Source organism: Anser anser, assembly GCF_964211835.1.
Source record: "Anser anser genome assembly, chromosome: 12".
NCBI lineage: Eukaryota > Metazoa > Chordata > Aves > Anseriformes > Anatidae > Anser > Anser anser.
Window position 1 is genome coordinate 9,402,756 of NC_139733.1, and position 20,328 is coordinate 9,423,083.

The 20,328-nt window shown below is 44.2% G+C and overlaps 1 protein-coding gene and 1 long non-coding RNA gene across 3 annotated transcripts in view; both read right to left on the reverse strand.

Moving 5' to 3' along the window:
• The window catches only part of SFMBT1 (Scm like with four mbt domains 1), a 76,279-nt gene that overhangs the window by 29,748 nt on the left and 26,203 nt on the right, over nucleotides 1-20,328 (reverse strand). For both annotated transcript variants that reach the window (XM_083796337.1, XM_083796336.1), the window contains one exon: nucleotides 5,747-5,903. In XM_083796337.1, the coding sequence (XP_083652463.1) occupies nucleotides 5,747-5,774 (28 nt within the window). In that variant the 5' untranslated portion in view covers nucleotides 5,775-5,903. Of the gene's footprint in view, nucleotides 1-5,746; nucleotides 5,904-20,328 lie in introns of those variants that run through there.
• Nucleotides 213-5,735, reverse strand: LOC310880503. The gene is made up of 2 exons (XR_014571729.1): nucleotides 3,250-5,735; nucleotides 213-3,129 (listed from the first exon to the last, which is right to left on the reverse strand). It is a non-coding gene; the product is annotated as an uncharacterized lncRNA (long non-coding RNA).

Genomic DNA, 20,328 nt, shown 5'->3' on the forward strand with positions numbered 1-20,328 from the left:
TCGTTTATAAATCTAAGAGAGGGGAGTACAGGCATAAGCCCTGTGTTTGTATCAATAAATATTTAGGAAGAGACTAAAAGTTCTGGGCACACCAGACCTTCTGTGTATTCAATTAAAAAACATCCAGGAAACAGCAGTACTGTAAGTGATTTGAAAAGAAAGACTTTAAAAAGTTCGAAATAAGACTCCCGTCTTTTTTTTTAAAAAAAAAGAAAAAAGAAAAGCTTTTTAAAGCGAGTATTTATTTCAGTGTGACAAAAGCACAGAGAAGGATTCAGGGTAGTTCTAAGAAAGGCAGCTCCAGACACAACTGAAATCAAGAGCCTTCAAATTAGTCACTTAAAATACCAGCTCTTAAGGTGCAACAGCTTCTTCAGAGCAAGGAAACCTCATTTCTGGATGCATTTAAAGCCAGAATGGGCTAAAACCACTCAAGCCAGAGTTGTACACTCACTCATGCTGTCAGGGTAGAGAGCAGCTGTAGTGCGAGCCACACTCTACAATTCAGTCATCTTTTCTATCATTATTATCACGTCTGTCCCTCCACCCATGGTCTCCCCTTCAGTGCTTGGCTCACTTCCCTGCTCTCTTTCCCAGTCCCCTTTTTCTCTAACGTGTAACCCACGTTCCTGGGAAGACACTGCAACCAGAACAGTTTGGATTTTACTCCCCAGTTTCGTTCACCACACAGCCCCATTGTTTTTATTATTTTTTTCCTGCAGGCAGAGGGCGGGATGACAAGGGAGGCTTGCTCCCACCCTACGGAAGTGGCAGTTTTAACCTAGACACACAAACTACAGCTTCAGTAGTGAAAAGGCATGGCAGGGACATGAAACAAAAGTAAAGCTTTCAATTTTCACTTTTAGACTGGTTCTACACTCTACACCACAGCTGTCTTTGTGAATGAAGACGAGAGATGCTCACCTCTCTGTACCAGGAAACCTGGGGCCATGTTTACATGGGAACAGAGAAATCAGAGCGTGTCCGAAGTGTGGGGAGAGCTCAGCGAAGGTTACACGATGCTAACATTCCCTGTGCTCTCAGTCCTTCTTAGGACAGGCGGCAACTCTTCTTCCGAGAAGCAGTAATGTGAGTAGGAAACATTAAGTGTCCAAAAAAAAAAAAAAAAAAAAAGGACGAAATGCTATCACATTCCCTTATCAGAGCCATGGCATGGACGTGCTGAAAATCTGCTACGAATGCTTCACGGCACTTCTTATTCCTTGAATTGAGAGAGGCAAATATTTGCCCAGAAGTCTGAGGTACTTTAAATCATCTAAAAAACCTCTAAATTCTCAGGGTATGGTGTGTTCATTTTCTCTTCAAATGAACGTTAAGCTCATCTTTGACTTTTCATTGGAATTCTAGGAATGTTTCCCCAAATTTAAAAATACATCTTCAGATAGCTTTTGTTTGATGATAGTATCTGTTTTAAAAGCAGCTCATATTGCTCCCCAATCCAATTTCATTTTGCTATTTTCAAACAGAGTTGCTTATAGTGGCCTTTCACAAGCCTGAGAGCTCAAAAAATTTGGAGCTTGAGTATCATCACTAATTTTAGAGGATAATTTTTAACTTACTGCAGAAACAGACCTGGAAAAGGACAAAAGCAAGTAACTCAAAAGCAAGTACCTTGATTTAACAAATTTTGAGGGAGTAGAAAGGATAAGTCACAGAACACAGCTGTTTGCAAACTAGGGTGCAGCTGAGCCAAGTTTTGGCTGCAGGTCATTCTAAGAAAAATATAATCTCATTGAAAAAACAAAGTAAGACTTCTTAACTCATTAAAACAACATTTTACTTTAATATAGCCATCAAAATGGTTAAGTTTACAGCTGGTGAACCAAAGCGGGAAGAAACATCAGCTCGATCAGAACATTTATGGTCAGGCAAACCTCAGAATGAACTTGCTTGGACTTTGTGCTGCTCACCCTCTTCCTCCTTAGCACAAGGCTGCTAAACAACAGCAACAACCCGGCTTTCATCCAGCCCCCAAAGCCCTGCGCTGCGATGTCTAAGCATACTGGTCTGCTTGGAGAGAAACAAAGCAAAGCGACCGCTCTGTGCGGTTTAGCATGCTGGAGAGCCAGGCAGATTCAGCTGGGAGTACTGCCGGGACGGCTCCGAGCCTTCAGTAACGCGGGATCATCAGATGGCTGTCTGAGGGGCAGTTAAGCTCCTTAAATGAGGCACAGGTCACTTAACACACTGAAAGGGTCAATTAGTAACTTATGTTGCCACTTAATTGCCACAAGGAGCTCCCAGAAAGCCTGCTTGAATGAAGTTCCTGCTACCCTTTTGCCTCTAAGTAGGGTCAAAACCAGTTCCCAAACTGATCAGAGCTATCCCAGGTCCTTTTCACGCCGCTAATCCCCGGGTCCTGTAGCCTGTGTGTTTTCCTACCTCAAAGAGCCATTTCCTTCCAGGTCTGCGACGCGGGGAGAAGGGCTCGGATCGCTTTGTACCCCTCGATGGCCAAATCCGACCAGCACGCCTAGAGCTTCTCTTGAAACTAGCTTTAGGAGGCAGGCCCGGGTGATGGCCTTGTCAAGCTATGCGATACTGACTGCCCCGCTGCAGCATCCCAGGTCGTTCAGTGCTGCGCTTGCTGAATCAACGTGGAACACGACAAGCTCGTTGGATACAGCTCCCAGCAAAAACACTCCACCGTGTTTCACAGAGCCAGAAATAAATTATGTTTTAATTATGGAATGGCCACATGGTAGGACAATAGAAAATAAGAAAAATGTCAGAAATCCACTACCTATTTTTCTACATGTGACTGCAGAAACACTTCAAGAGTGGGGTGAAGCACCTGCTCTCCAGCAAGACTCACATGTGCTGGAAAGCTGAGTCGGATTCCAGTTGCTTTTCTGCTTTTACTGGTAGGATACTTGCAGCGGAGCCGGGCCCTCTTTAAACCATGTCTTTGATCCGGTCCACTGATAGATTTTGGCAGGCCCTACTGCACAGCTCCGTTCTGGTGGGTTAGCAGATGCTGGGATACGCAGAGGACCAGTTTAATGAAGCTGCATTCCTGAGGGGCCATACATCTGTATTAAACATCCAAATCAATCCCAGTTCAAACTGCCCAGGCAAACCTCTTCTATTTACACCAGCAATTCAATTCTACTGTGAGAAAACTTGTAGATTAGGATGACGGATGACAACAAGTAAAAATGTGTTTTATCCATTTAATCTTAAAGCACAATTTGTTAAGTAGTGCTGTATTTGAGTACATGTACGTACGTTCTCTCTTCCTCTCCATATCCTTAATTGCTTGTGAGTCCTAAACAAGTTCTGCTTTCCACTATGTAACAGGACATATTCTTCTATATTAGACAGGAGATTGAAGCACACATTAGTTCAGTGGCACAACCACTCGACACAGGCAGCGAGAAAGTTCAAAGCACAACCTCGACACAGGCAGCGAGAGAAACCAGGTGTGATTCTCATCCCTGTGGCCTCGCCATACAACTAGTTTTTGCCAGGAAGACTTTCAAATCAAGCTAACATATTTTGTAAGTAAAATCTGAGAAGTGTCCTACAGAGCTTCTGTGGAGAACGCACATTCACTCTGAAAGTCAGAAAATGGTAAGAATAGTCAAAGTTTCCTGGATATGTATACCCCTTCCTATTTATCACTATTTCTACTAGCATTATTTTCAACATCTACTCTTCCTTTCTGGATTTAACTATGAATTACGTCCTGTTGCTCTCTGACACATACAGGTAGAGGAAGAATACCGAATGTATCATTTGGATACAAGATGGTAGTGGAATATTAAGGACATGAGCACTTAAATACACCTACAATGGAAGCAGTCTACACCAGACTGTTTTGATCTTTGGACTGGAGTTAAATTCTCAGTGCAAATAACTTTCATGTATCTTTAATGTGATTGAGTTGAAAACAGTCACATTGGACATTTAGGTACATCAAATCGAAGTCTGCAAGACCTTCAGTTAAAGCTAATCTAAAGGTTTCTCATGCTGAAACTTAGATATATTTAAATCTGATTTTAGTAACAGTTAATCTTTTCCTTCTATACCAGCTGCAAGGCCATGAATAAATAGACAGGTTAGAATTTCGGCAGCTGAGGAAGACTGTGACAAAAATGAAAGTTGTCTTTCCTACAGAAAGACAGTGGAATCTCCAAACCTGCTAAAATTCATCAGCTGGAAGCATAACACCAGTCAAAGGAGGGAGTGAACATTCCAGTGGTGGCTGGGAGTGGTCTAAGTCAAAGCACTGCAGAAAACACTAGCCAAGGGTGCAACACCAAAACCACTGTGCTTATGTGTACATGGCGAGCATTTGCTGGAAACTGCCTTCGCACTGAGCAAGTAAAGCTCTCTTCGGTTATCATCTGCTTTTCACAGCCACCTGTACGCAAACCAGACACTGAAAGGATGCTCAGGAAAATACCTGTTCAGCAATTACAAGAAACGGGGAGCCCTTCACGGCTATTCTGTAAGCAGGCAGAAAGGACTGGGTGACCTCTGTAACTTTTAGAGGAAAATGGAAACATTTCAACAAAGGTATTAGTACAGATCGGTGTGCCATCAGCCTGTGAACACCCTGCTGCTGACTGCATATACATCTGCTTACTGTTCTTCTCAGCTGCAAAATCTCTTTCTTATACAACCTGACAGAAGTTAGCACTTCCCAGTAGCAGAGGAAACTGCATTTGCATGTGCCTGGAGACATTCTGCATACTTGTGCATGCTGCTTTTTCTTGCTTATTTGAGGATATAATGTTGACAACAACTTGAGTGATTGGCTATAATTAATAATCAAAAAGCCCGTTTCAGGATCAGATAGCAGGTGTTAACATCCTGCTAAAAGCACTGTAGATTAAAATCATGTTTAACATTTCTTCAGTAACACAGCAATCAGACTTCCATAAAGTAGAGGTACAAAAATTACCAACGGTGAATTGTCCTATGAGAAGGGCTGCTTGTTGGACAAGTATCAAAGGAAAACAATACTCCGCAAAATCCTAACCAAATGGTTTATACTGGTAACTACAAATAAAAATTTACTTCTCATTAACTGTCCCAACACTGCACTGTGGGTAGGGACCTTCTCAAGGAGAAGGAACAAACTGTAGCAGCGAAGTCAGGAAAACAGATGGTCCCTGTGCGAGCATAAAACCTAAGAACTCTGTTTCAGAAAGCTGTTAGTATCCCCAGCCGTCCCAGACAGACATTTTCCTCAGCCTGGTGCTTCAAGATGAATCAAAACCTGAGCTGATGTATCATAATATACCATTCTGCAGCAGGTTAGGAGCTGATGTCCAAAGCCCATCAAAGGGAGCAGCAAGGAACATCAGAAAACCAGGACAGATTACAACAGCACCACACAGCTTCGATTATCTGACTTCTTAAACCAGCAACACAACCCTGTGAGAATATTAAGAGCAACATGAAGGCACACGAAGACAGAACAAGATGATATTAACCACTTTGACAGGCAAATGCCTTAAAATAGTAGCGATAAGCTCATCTCATGCTGGCATCATGAAGGGGAAAGACACAGCATCTTAGAAACATAATTACTAGGGTGGGTTGGATTTTGCTCTCCTTTAAGCCAATGATACACCTTGCTTTTGAAACAGAGCAATACCAAACTTAAGCTCAGTAGTCAGAATGTAACCCACAGTAACTAAAATTTGAGCTTGCCCCACCTTGCTTGCCAAATATTTTGAGAACCTTTAGCCCCAGAGCTCCACCACTCTGTTACCTGCATCATACTGCTGTTCTCCATTCATCTCCACAGTAGCCCAGTGGTTATTCCAAGCAGCCAGATGCAGGGGGATCCAAGGCTGTCACAGTTTGGTGGTCATGAGTTGCCTCCCACTTTCAATCCTGCTGGCAGCCAGGACATTCAAGAAGAGATCCTGAAAAAAAAAAAAAAAAAAGTTAGGGGTGAGTGAATTAGAAAAAGCTATTGTAAATATCTTGGCTATAATTGAAGAACTAGAAAATAACACTCTGGATGCAGTCCAGGCACTACAAAAGGAGGTAACAAGTTTGCAAAAATAGTACTCCAGAATTGAATGGTATTAGATTTATTGCTAACCTCAAAAGGAGGAGCGTGCGCTGTAATTAGTGTTAGTTGCTGTATGTATATAGATCAAATGGGATGAATTTAACTGATCTCAAAAATATCTGGGAAAAAAAAAGATCTTATATAGAGTGGCTCAAGATGACACTTGCTGGGGATTTAGAAACATTTGGGAGAAATGAACTTCGTGGTTACCTGAATGGAATTGGCTCAAACAACTATTTGTTGGTGTTGTAATAATAATGGCATCGTGTATCTGTCACTCCCTGTGACATCCGAAGAAGGATATTGCGCCCTAATGTTGGAAAAACTCAAGAGCGGGGTATATGAAAAGGTGCAAAAGCAACAATAGGAGTAAGAAAAGAAGAGGGGGGAGTTGTGAGAAACAAAGTTGTGTTTTTGCAATAGAAGGTGTTTTTGCAGTGGAAAATTCCACTAACCTTGCATATTCAAAAGTGATTGCACGGCACAGCAGTAGGGAGTATGTTAAGCAAATGAGGGGAAGGTCCCACTGTCCCAAAATAAAGAGGATAGCTAAGAAAAACAGGATGAGCAGTACGAAATCAGTAAAAACAAAAATCACAGGCCCTCTAGTCACGAGTAAAGAAGGAAAAAAAAAAAAGGAAGAGGAGGAATTAACGGTTGGTCAAATAAAATTGTACATATATGGTACAGAAGTGCATCGAGTAGGTTGGGAACCTGTCGTACTCAGCCAGTGAGGAAACAGGGAGAAATCAGGTGTTGGGTAATAGGGAATACACGGTTATGATAAACTCTTACTGTGCGCTCCTGCTTGCAGGACGGCCGCCATTACAATAGCAAATAAAATAGCTTCGCAGAAGATCTTGTCTGAGAAAATTTGTGAGAAAAATCTCAGTGTCTCCAAGGAACACAGCCCCTCTCCAATCTCTAATACTCCTCCCTGCCAACAGAACCCCAAATTGTTTGGTGACAGCAGGACAAAAAGAAATGCACAGTCTGTTTTGACAAACCCACCCTACAAACGGAGAAGCCATACAATCATAGATGCTTGAAGCATTTAACATTTTACCATGTTAGCCCTAATCCAGAAGCTATCGTTCCGTAGAACATGCCAGAATGGCACATGCAAAAAACTAAAAACACCCCGAACGTGGTTGTTTTTTGCACCGTGGATTCACTACACACATGCATGTGCACACACACACTGGGTCTCACAGGCTGAAGCTATTCCTGCCCTTGATGCACACCAGGCAAAAATAACCTGTTTTTAAGCTATCAGGTTAAAGCAAACAAAGTACAGATGGCAGAAATACGCTCCTAAACATTTTATGATTAGAAGCCATGGCTTTCAAACCATTACTGCAATTCCTATGAGCAATTAAATCATTATTTCATTATTACTTGTAGAAACTGAAAAAGGACAGGTCTAAAGCAAGCCCAATACAAGCGGTTTTTACACCTGGGCCTCCAGCCCTGGAAACAAATTATTAGCTTAAAAATCATAAAAAAAAACCAAACTTCAGATTTCCTTTGCCTTTCTGTTGAACTCCTGGGAAGCACCTTGTTTTCCTTTTTAAACGATGTACTAGAAATGATGGAAATTTTTTAAAAACAAAGGCTGCATTTCTCACCCAAACACATTTTGAGTAACTACAGTTTACAAGAGGGAAGCCTTAAACATTTGCAAGTCTTAAATTGTCCTGAGTTTTGTACACTTGGAGTGTCTATGAAGACTACTTGATAATCCTTAGAGAGGTTGTTTGTTTTTTCCAAGGTTTAAAAAGAAAGAAAACAGCAACAATTTTTCCCCCTACTATAGCATGGACAAATCCCTAAAAAACACAAGTTGCCTAGCAGATGGAAACAAAATCTTACTTCAAAATGAGCACCATAAATAGGTGAAAGATTCTGCAAGGTGAAAGATTCACCTTTTAGAGGTGCCACTGTGATTTCCCTTCTGAAACTGTAACTGGACTGGTCACAAGATAGCTATCAATGACTAAAGATCATTTTCCATCCAACTACAACTGCCTGCAGACTTTAAGCAGTTTTACGCAGGCTGCAGTTTCATTTGTATTGTCATTCAAATAAGCAGACTGTGAATTACAGCTGGTCTGAAAAAAAATCTAACAGCATGTTTTTTCCTTTGAAAATCTGTCTACTTGTTAAAAACTGAAGTGTTTTGAAGAAGCAGCTCTGTTAAAGGGAAGTTGAGGTGGCCAGCTTGCCCGCCCCGTTGCTCAGCAGTCTATCAGGGTGACCAGAGAAGGCAGCTCCCGTAACGCCAGGCTCGGGGACGGAAGGGGCAGCGTCATTGTCACTTGTGATAGCAGTATCTTCAGGCTCTCAGGGTTTGCGTGGAAAGCAAGTTCTTAAGGATGTGTCTCCCCCGTTTTGAGGCAGAGAACTTGGAAAGAAAACCAAAGGGGAAGAAAAAACCTCTCCCAAAGTAGAATCATAGAATATCCCAAGTTGGAAGGGACCCATAAGGATCATCAAGTATAGCTCCTGGCTCCACACAGGTCTATCCAAAAATTCAGACCATATGACTAAGAGCACAGTCCAAACGCTTCTTAAACTCCAACAGGCTTGGTGCAGTGACTACGTCCCTGGGGAGCCTGTTCCAGTGCGCGACAACCCTCTCAGTGAAGAACCTCTTCCTGATACCAAGCCTGAACCTCCCCTGTCACAGCTTGACACCATTCCTGCGGGTCCTATCGCTGGTCATCAGAGAGAATAGATCGGCGCCTGCCCCTCCACTCCCCTCGCGAGGAAGCTGTAGGCCGCGATGAGGTCTCCCCTCAGCCTCCTCTTCTCCAGGCTGAACAGGCCCAGTGACCTCAGCCGCTCCTCATACGTCTTCCCCTCTAGGCCCTTCACCATCTTCGTAGCCTTCCTCCGGACACTCTCCAACAGTTTCACGTCCTTTTTGTACTGTGGTGCCCAGAACTGCACACAGTGCTCGAGGTGAGGCTGCACAGCGCAGAGTAGAGCAGGACAATCACTTGCCTGTAAGTGGAGGATTTCCATGGTGTAACTGTAAAATACTGAGTGTAGCAGGCTGCAAATGCTGGTGTGCTGAGCATGATGGTGGAGCATCCAGGTTGCTAAATGGCTGCAGGTCCAACCAAACTCAAGTCATGTGCTAACTCAAAGGGAGATGCCAAAGTTGCTCTGTAGACTGAGCTTGTTTTTGGCATAAATTTTAGGGAACTGCAATGCAAAACACTGAGAGGCCCAGCTGGGCTTTCCTGCATGCAATACTGTGAGCTTCACACACACAAAAATAAAACAAAAACTGGAACAGAATAAAGAAATATCCACCGACACTGCTCAGTGGTGTAGGAAGTTCTCTGGAACTAACAACTTGAAAATGTCCATTACCAAGTGAGGAACAAAAATCTGTCCATGTGCAAGACTGATTATCTCATTAAGAGCTCCTTTCAAATGGGGGTATAATGCAACAAAATCCTACCATGTAGAAGATATTTATATGGCTTTATTCTTTACAGTTTCGGGAATGCTACTGGATGGAACTCAGCTGCCAGTTTTTGCAGTACTGCTCCCAACCTGCTCTTCTCCAGCTCAGAAAGTCTGGTTTGGTGGATACCCACAAAGCCATCAGTCAACTCCCAATTCAGCTTTGTCCCTATGAGCAATTTACTGAGAAATTCAGCAGAGCTTAAGAGAAACAAAGCAATTTCCAACAACCACCACCTATTTCTTATGTACCTGCCTTCCATGCTCTCAGGACAGCGCTGTGCAGGAAAGCCAAAGCCACGGTGTTCCCTGACCACCCTTGCTGAAGGTGGTTTCCCTCTGCAGACAGATTCGATCTAAACTTCTAGCACTACAAGATTAGGTTGCTGGTAACCTGCACGATGCTTGGCACACAGTGAAGACCTAACCAACGACGTACTTTTTATCATTAATCAAAGTATTTCTTGGTAATGACCTATAGGAATTCTATCAGATACCACTCTGCTAAGCCGAAACAAAGGCAATGCTGTGAAAAAAACTAGTGAAGCACACAGCCCAGCAAATTTAGGGATATATCACTAGTTTCCATCGGTATAACCCTGGCAAAGTACCCTTGAAATTTAACTGAAATTAAGGTATTGTTCATTTATGGTATCCAGCTCCCAGTTAACTACTAAACTACATGACGTAAAACTATGTTTTTGTTGTTGTTGTTTACAATGAGGAAATATTTAAACACCCCCCAAAATTAAGAGGCTGTTTATTTAGAAGATGCCAAATCCTGGCAGCTCCTGTTGAAGTTGATTGATATTCTGCCCAAGTTGGGTGGTTATTCAGGATTTCATAAGCAGCACTGGTATTTTACGTACACAACATTGAGAGTACTTGCAATTAGCACCCACCATGGCTGGATGCTTGCAGTTTGGCACCCCAAAGATTACCTTTTGATAAACCTCGAGGGGAGGGGAGCTCAAGTGCTGCTGGAACAGAGCTGATTTGGAAATACTTTGGACTCTTCAGTCTCACTTCTGCATTTCAAACCTCCTTTCAGCACATGAAATATTCAGATGTTAGCAACTGGAGGCAGCATTAAAAACAGTTACAGTTCATTAAAGCCAGATGGCTCACTTGAATATGAAAAGAAATCAAACATAAGTTGGATGTTGAATTAAAGTAAATCAGCTGGTGTCTGAGGCTTAATATTATTTTAAAACAAAGGCGCATGAGACAACGGGGACATGCGATACTCCTAGGGACCGGGGAAGAAGCTACAGAAGGGATCGGGTTTCAGCACATTCCTTCATGCAAAGGCATCCAGCAAAATCTCCTTCAAAACCCAGTGTCTGCACAGGGGGAGCCTCGCTCCACAGCGGCAGGCAGGAAACCTGTTGCAGAGGTCTGTCGGAGCAGGGGAAGAAGTTCTTCACCATCTGAAACCTTCAGCTCGGCCACTGAGAAAAATCTACTGCCAAAGCAGGACCAAAAGAAAAGGTCCTTTTAATTATCCTTGGAGCATACCCTGGAGTGGGGAGGATAGGATTCACACATATATACCTATGCTTTCTTACTTCAAAGATATACTAATTACATATTCCTTATGAGGAGAGAAAGCACATGCACTTCATCTAAGGTTTTCTATAACAAATTCTTTGTTGTGAGACTCATGCTTGTGGTTTAACCGTGCCCTGCTCAGCACAACTTCTGATTAGGCCCAGTGTTCACAGCAGAGATTCTTGCTGGCATTTCAGCAGAGAAACCACTCGGGACAAAAGCAGCCCTCTGCTACACTCTCCTGTCCAACAAACATTCAGAAGGAACAACATTTAGCACAAAGCAGGGGCAGGCGAGTGCCCAGCAGCAGCAGCCTTTCTCGGCGTGCGGTTATAAATAGGAAACAACCATGAGTGCTTACGCTTCCTTGTGCACAGTGACCCCTTCAGTGATTATTCCCAATTCATCTTACTAATGCACGAGTTCATCGTAAAAGCTCTTCTGCAGTTAAGATCTGTATCTCCTATGACACAATTAGCTGGGTGGAGAGACTCTTCCTTCACTGGCAGGAAGGTGTGCACCAACACGCACACCAGTGAGCCCAGTCTCACTGCTGGGGGGGGTCTGGCACGTGGTCCGAGGCTGGGAAAGGCAGCTTCATGCCTTGTTTTAAAAAACAAAACAAAACAAAAAACACCTTTTCCCTAATCCAACATTATTGCAGTCAGTCATGATGAGGCACTAGCTGCCTCACTGGCTGTACGATGAGGCTGGGGTGCCACGGGAGAAGGGGGACACGCCGGGATCAGGGACCTGCACACAACGGGTGCTCCCACACCACACGCCTTATCGACATGGCCGCAGATCTAAGCTGGCTGAAATGCAGCTGCGTGGGGTCTCTCACCGAGGACATAAGCTCTGTGGAGAACATCAGCCCTTACGAAGACACGTTCACACTCTCTGCAAGGACAAAGGGACTCCAATCTGACAGAGCCCCTGCCAACTGTCACTGATAAAGAGCGCGCCAAAAATCGGATAGGATCCTCTAGGATGACAGCTTCTTTTGAAATGTTTCTTCTGAAACAAGCTTTCTCCTGTCAGCCTTGTTTTTAAGCAGGAGAATTTGTTCAACAGAACCGTACAGCACAACCAGAACCCAACATAACAAACCACTTCGGGTAGGGGCCAACTTTATTTTCGGTCCACTTGCAATGTGCAGTACTTGATTTCCCATGACCATTTTTATGCAATCCATTACAGGTACACCGGTGAGGTTCGCATCACAGTAGCTGCGAACTCCTTTTGTTAATATTTTCAGCACAAGACAAAAGAAAGATACCCAGAAAGCAAATCTGTCAATCAAAACCAAGATCTCCAGCACTGAAGAAAACTTTCAAGCTATCAGCTACAAGGCTGCTCAGTGCAGGCTTCATTCCCTCTCTTGTAACAACACACTAACAGCACAGAAACACCAAAATCCCCTGAATTAGAGGTCAATGTGTTTCCTGAAAACAGCCACATTCTTTTGGGGGAAAATGTCAAGGCCAGGTAGCCCATTGCTCTTTCAGCAGGACACTGCCAGTTACAGGCACAGCACATCAGTGGGAGGCATTTGCCCTCTTTGAAAAATCTCATCCTCAAAACCAGGACTGAAAGAGGCCAAAGCAAGCAAATATTTAGAACAGCCTTCAGTAGAAGAAATCTTTTGACAGTAGAAGAAGATCTGTGACGGTAAGGAACCATTTAAAGTTCACAGATCAGCAAAAAGTCTGCACGACCACCTCGGTGACATCCGGACAAACAACTCGCCTGAACCCCACAGAGCTGCTGCCGAGGCGTTGCTCGCTCTCCTTTCCCCCGTGCAGGATTGTTTCACTCCATCCGCGCTGTGCACAGCAGGCACAAAACCAGCCCCCCTGGCTAACCGGCCACGTGGAGTATGATTCTTGCTCCTCATGTGTTTTGTGATTCAGCAACCACAATCGCACTTCTCTAAGCTCCTGTTCTACTGTGCATACTTCTTCTTCTGTTTTACTGTTTTTCTGTGCATACAGCACCAGAGGGCCCATATGCAGCTTTCAACGAGGACGACCATGCTCTCAAGTTCTTTGCTTGGGAAGCACAGCATTCTGCATACCTGCTTTCATGCCTTCTTTTTCTTCTTGTGCCCCATCCTCCTGTCATTCTCCCTGCTGGGAGCCGTAGCAGGGATCCTGCTGTTCCAATAAGGGGTCTCCAGGACGCTAGGTTTGGGGCAAGCTCCGGGTTCTCTAAGCCTTGTAGAGTCAGGACAGGATTTAAGACCTTTCTTGTCCTTTAGTCTCTAGTCACCATCAGTTGAAAGCCCAGCATTCACAGATTTTCCAACTGTCAACTCTATAAGCAAAGTACTTCACAAGCATATGCTCCCCTAGTGTCTGACCATCCGCAAACAGAAGACAAAGTGTGAGACATCTCGCTAGCTCCAATTTATGGTGGAATGTCGATTTTCTCAAGCCATTTTAAGTGCTGTCCTGTGACTAGGAAAACACAATTATAGTTTTCTTTCCTGTAAAAGCCACTATCTGCCACAGATCCCTTAGCTCAGCACTCTTAGCACACTCTAAATCTTTCCAAGACAGCCCTGCAAAGCCCAGAATGTCAACTACAGATAGGCAAAATAAAGTTTGATGCTTCTATGACAAAGAAATAAAAATGCTACCAATGTCACTAAAGTCACAGCTGTTGAAGAAATTTTCCTGTCCAATACAGACAGAAACTTTGGGTGGACTTCCAGTTGTTTGAAGTATTTTTTTTACACATACATATGGCACAGTGGCTCTGTAAACAGGAGCGTATTTGTCTGCTTCTGTGAGGATTTATCAGTGACAAACAGATCGCTAATTCATCCTTTACTGGAGGTGTGACCACCAACATTTTCTTTAGGCCATCTTGATAGCATGTTGGTGGCCCCACTACAAAAGCAAAACATTCCAGTATTATTCTGCTATTTAAAAAATAAGTAACAGTGGTAGCTCTGCTTCCATGGTTTTTGGAGTTGCTAGACCAACTGTGACCAAATCTAGTCCGAGTCCACCACCCTCGGTTATCGCATCCCTGAGCGGTCTCTTACCATCGAGTCATGCAGCTGTGCTCCTCCCTCCGAGGCCCGGGGACAGCGTCCTGCTCGCCAGCCCCTGCCCAGCAGCTCCGCCTGGTGACTCAGCCATAAGCACTTATGTTCTGGCCAACAACGCCAGCAGCAGCAACCTACAGCCATCCTTCCGGAGAAGTTATTTCTTTAAAAGCATTCAGAATTTCTCACATAAAGACTGCTCTGATCTCTTTAGGAAGCCTCTACTCTTGACAACCTATCTGGTTTTTGTACTTGTGAGGACAAGATCTGTGTTTGTCTCAACACTCAGCTCCTGCTCTTCTCAAGGAAAGCTTTCCTGAAGACATGGCACAGGATCCCTTTTATCTTCATGGCTGCCAAGAGTGCATGCAAGTGTTCTTATCTGAACAGCTTCTGCATGGCCTTTGTGAACAAAACCCACTGAATGTGAGGATTATAAATATATACGTATACATATATATATATATATGCAAATAGAACCTACTATCACCAGAGTTAGATCGATTAACTATTAAAACTTAGCATATCCCTCCACCACACCTACACTGCGACCTCCTGTGGCTGACCTGCAGCCCTCGCAGCTGCACCCTTACATTTCTGTGCTTTTCTCCAGTAAACCCATTTCCCTAAAAGCCAGCCCCAAACTGTTTGTTCCCCCCACTGCAACAGCAAGAACAAGACTCCTCTAGAGAACTGCATTTGAAGAACGCAAACCTTACTTTCTTGTATTTCCAAAGAAATTCTCAGGAAAATATAAATGGCGCAAAGGATGTGCTAGGAAGAATACCAAATGCAGCCATCAGCAGCAATTTGGGCTCACAGTAATTCGCCTGGCTCTGGAGCATGCTGCATGCTGTCCACACAAAGGCAACAACAGCGCTGCAAGCACCCGCGAAGGGGAGTCGGGTCAGCCCGCGCAGAGCGCACTGCACAACGCCGCTACGCTCCTTTGCAATAATGCACGTGTTTTCCTGTCCCAAGGGCTTAGGGAAAGCCCCACTCTTTCTGCCAACTTCCCGGGGTTCACCCCAGGCCCGTGGGCAGAACACCGAACCCTGGGATTTGCTGGAAGCAGAGCAGTAGGTTACCAACACACATTTAAAGCATCGCTTCTTCAGGCGCAGATGCCCTCAGGTCCTGGAGAGGCACCCCTACGAGGTGCTGACAGAGCAACGCCCCAGCGGCACGTCGCGACCCTTGAGCAGAGGCTTCGCACTGGCTGTTGCAAAGGAAAGGGATCTGGCCTCAGCTAGGCAGGCAGCAGCACGGCCTGTGCAGCCTCCCTGCCTGTGTAACCTCCCCACGAGGCTGGCGCCAGCAGCACGAGGCACGGTGCTGCCACCGCCTCCCCGCGTGCAGTTGGGGCAGGCAGCTTGCTGCACTGGCCAACTTCTGCAGGAGCCCCTCGCATCAGGATAATAGAGCAAATTGCTGGGTTTGCACAGACCAAGAAACAAAAACCTGGCAGCAGATGGAAAGGTTGCAACCCTGGTAATCCTTTCTGCCTCAAAGACGTGGAAATGTATGTGCATGTGCATTTTTATTAGGATAAAAATGTTTAACGGGGAGAAAAGGAGAGTCCTTTTGTCACAAAATAGGATCAAGGCTTGTACACTTAACCTTCTAACAGGGCTACTAGTCCACCATAGAAAAAAACAACGATCTATTTAACCCAGGTCCACTGATGCAACATTTGGCACTTATCTTCTTTCATTGAGGCTATATGAATTTATGTGATTTTTCCAATCCCAGCACCTGCCCGAGGTCCAGTTGCTTCTGACCCTCAACAGAGCACCACCAGCTGTGCAACACACTTAAAAATGGGAAGGCTGGTTAATAAATGTTGAAATGCTCAGCTCTAGCTAAACAAAGAACGGGGTCTGTCTTTCCAACCCGTGCTGCACTACCCAGCTGGTAAGGCCACCTCCACAGGGCTACACATCAAGTCCAGGTGAGAATGTGGAAGTCACTGCTCCGGTCCCAGCGAACTCAGTGCTGAGCATTCAACTTGACTAGGAACAACACATGACAGAGTGTCCCAAAAAGTTCTCTTGTATTTATAACTGCTTGCAAACAGAAGCTATTAGGAATTGCTTGGTTCGATTCAGCAACATTTAAGATAGCAACTGTTTTTGTCAAGGTTCTGTTTTTTACAAATGCAGGAAGTCTCTAGCATTATTCTGCCTTCTCCAGCTACTTTTTCCAGCAGACAGGCTAGAAGAAGACTGGGGGTTATCAGCAAATACATTGATTGCACATACTTTTTAGGCAATTAATAAAGATAAAAAAATCATCTTTAAATGCCTGAAACATTAAAATTACCAGTGACTCTGCAAAAATTTATCTGTTAGAACAACAGATTTGGAAACTAATTTCAATGCATGAAGGATATCAGTCCTGCAGATAAAGTATGAAGGTCAATGCAGTCTTAACTAAGTTGTAATAAATACCTCCATAATACTGCTAGGAGGCTTGATTTATTCAAACAAGTCCTCTTTGCCGACTCCTATAGTCTGTGCATATGTTACAAGAAAGTCTTTGGATTAAATCTTAGCAGGACACTCAACTTGCCTCAGTGTTCAAGTCATGCAAAGGGGAAAAAAAACCCCTGCAGCATCTTCCAAATCCTTTTTTGAAACTGAACTCCTCATTCCAGGGAAACTGAACTTGAACCATCTAATGGATGCCACCACTATAGAAAACACATCAATAAAAGGAGGAGGAAGTGGAGAGGGAAGGAAGGTACTCTGCAAACATGACATTAAAAAAGTCAATCATGTAAAATGCTTTTGATATATTAAAGAATACTCCTACTTGCTTACTTCCTTTGTTGTGTCATTGAAATAGTATACAATATAGAAAGAAAATAATGTATTACACCCATTTCTCAGAAGAGCTTCTACACCACAGGCTACACATGGAAAGGGGAACTCTCCCTTGAATGCCAACAGAACCGCAGGATAAACTCGGGTCCCATCAGCCAGTGAGGACTCACACCAGCTCCAGCCATTTGAGATCCACAGCCAAGCCCAGCTTAACACCAAGGACATTTCCTTTCACCCCACCAATACACAAGTTTAAAGGTTAGGAGCTAAACCTGTTTGTCAACACATGTACACCCGGTTACAGATCCCATTAACTCCATCACCATCCTAACCAGCGCTCACCATTTGTGAAATTACAGCCGTTCTCCTGGATCTGCATTTAAAAACAGACTCCATAGTCTAACCTTAGGTTTGTATTTATAAAATGTTGTCACTGATACTTGGGGGCAACAAGGAGAGTAGCATCTCATTCCTACTTCTTGCAGACACAGAGTCTTGGTCATCTCTGAGCAAGCAACTAGTCCCAGGCAGCCAAATCTGCAAGGGTGGGCTAGAGTGAAAATTAAAATAGAAAAGAGCTGGTTTCAAAGTTTGTAGGTTTTGTACTATATTCAGTTTAAATCATTTCAATTAAACAACAACAACAAAAAGAACTAAGAATCTGTTATTTGTTTTTAAGCACACTAATGCACACTAATTTGCTTTTAAGCACGCATACACTCTACATAGACAGATGCAACTGCAAATCAAACTGCTGTCCAACAGACAGAAAGCCTATTTTAACAAGCAGTGGCTCTAAAAAAAACATAATTACAAATAAAAGCTGCAGAAGCAAGTAAGACACTGCACTGTTTTATCAAAAACACTCATCACATCGTATGGAGTTGGACCAAAACAAAGTCGTAAGTCACCATTTTCCTTATGCAGAAGTTAACATACACCTGGGCAGCGAGTGCAGGGAAACAAAGCAAACGCAACCTGTGGCTGCAGAAGGTGTGAAACCAAGGCTCATTTTCCCCAGAAAGGACTGAGTATTACCTACTGCCAAGAAATAAGCCTCAGCCTACCAACTAAACCCAAGTGCTGGAGCCCAGCTGCTGCTGCATGTGGGACGTGAGAGGTGGAGGGACTGCAAAAGTGTCAGCCGTGCTCAGCACACGCTGAATACATGCTACAAAGGCACCTCAGCACCGAGACCTCCAGAGCTCAGGCCCTGCTTTCAGAAATGCTAATAAGCACTTTCTCAGTACAGATGAGACCCAGGAGTAAATGAGACTACAAACCTTTAAGGGTCAGGATTCCAGGCCTGTTGTGTCATTTTCTTCACAAAAACAGGCTTCAGAGTTCAGCAGCATTTTAGGACTTCCATGCCACAGGTTCTTATTTTTACAGTTTAATCTTGCTGTGCTTCATTACTGTGACAGGTAATGCCTTATTACCACAGCAGCACTGGGACATGAGCAAACAACCCTGCAAACAGCAGGTGCCGGCACCATCACAGCGTCCGCATCCCCCCGCTCTGCGCTGAACTCTCCCCGCAGGCTCCCTGGGGCCAGCAGCGCACAGGACAGGAGCCGCGCAGGGGCTGCATCTGCCTGCCCTCCTCCTCCTCCTGGCCGCTGTTGCTCCCGCGCACGGCCCAGCACGGCACGTGCACCTCAGCTGGCTTCGAGATGGCACGACAGGAGGAGAAAGAGGACCGCCACCGCAGTATGGAGCAGATGTCCGTAGTAGTTGAAAACGGAGGGCTTGTATTCTCCTGCAAGGAGATGTTCCCCTGCCAGATGATGTTCATAAGGAGAGCTCTCAGTAGCAGAAAATCAGAATAGCAGCATGTTTCACTTCCACAAATACAGGTTCTCTGTTCTTTCCCCCGGTAGGAGCACCAAAGGGAAGCATCGGAAGCACACTGCCATCCAAGCATTAGGCCTTGACAGGACTATAACGATTTCCTACTCAGAGGAATTCCCTGATACAAAAGCAAAAGCATGACTGAATTACCAACTTAAAATGGGGGAAACTGAAAAACTAAACCACAGTTCTGTTATGTATGGGGGCCGACAGGGAGTACATCTAAATGAGCAGGACATCTTAAAGGCTTTGGAGATCTTTACTCGGGTCTCCAAATGTGAATACCAGAACTTCTAATTCCTTTCTTTATTAAACATATAATCCTTCTAACTCAACTATTTGAGTAAAGATTGTTACATCAAGTCAGAAATCCTAGATGAGACAAAATTCAGCTTCCTTCGATGCGTATTTAAACATACCTTAACAAAAGAGTGTTGGAGGCAGCTTATTCTACATCCTAACCTCTAACAGTTCAGACAAAGCCCTCTGCAGTTCAAGTGTGGTAGTCCTACCTTTACTTTGATCCCCGTCCTGTTTCACAGGCTTACTGCGGTTACTTAGCGTACTGCACTCCAGCTACAGGTTTGTTACCAGGAGATGCATTCTGACCTGAGCTGCTCCACAGCTGCCAAGGACAACGTTGCTGACGAAAATTTCACTGTTCCTGTAAAGCTGGAAGTCTCGTGTGTAAACACCTCAAACTAACCTAATCTAGGTTACTTTAAAAATGATTCAGAACGATTCACCAACCCAGCGCAGGATCTATCACTCCACACAAAAGAGGACAAACTGCAGAGGAGGCCAACCAATTTCCCCGCAGTTGCCCATGGAGGAACCACAGGCATGCGGTTCATGTGTGGCTGTATGACCTGAAGAAGTGGTGTTTATCTGACACTACTGCTGCTTCAGATCCTAACAGCAAAAGTAAGTGCATTTTTCCCATGTAGTGACAACTTTGACTTTACTGACACCGTTCAAACAGTAACAGCAAAGACAGAAATATCTCCCGGCCGACAATTCTGAATTATTTAGTACACAATACAGAAAGGGAAAAGAACTAAAAAAGCCCAAGTATGACCTGGCCAAGAAAACAAAAAGAATTGGAAAAAAAAGAGAGCAATTAGTTTTTCTGCTGAAGAGAAGCAGCAGCTGACAGCAGGATTAAGACGGCAGGATTAAGACGGCAACCATGGCAGAGAGCAGGGATGGCGACAAGAGGCTCTGCTCCTTTCTGGAGCTAACCACTGCAGTGACTGAGCTGAAACACGCCACTGCAGCCACAGACCTTTCCTTCTTTTAGGACAACCGCTGTGAAACACTACCAAAAAAACCCCAAAGTACTCCTTGGCCACTATCAGGGAAGAAAGGGAACGGAAAACACACATTTCAGCCACCCCTTTTAATAATCCTGTAGAGAAAATCCTGACCAACTGATGATGGCTAATGATTCTTCAAAGGGAATCTTTCTTCCTCATTTAACTTACAAAACTGTCTCCTGCAAATGACATTTTATT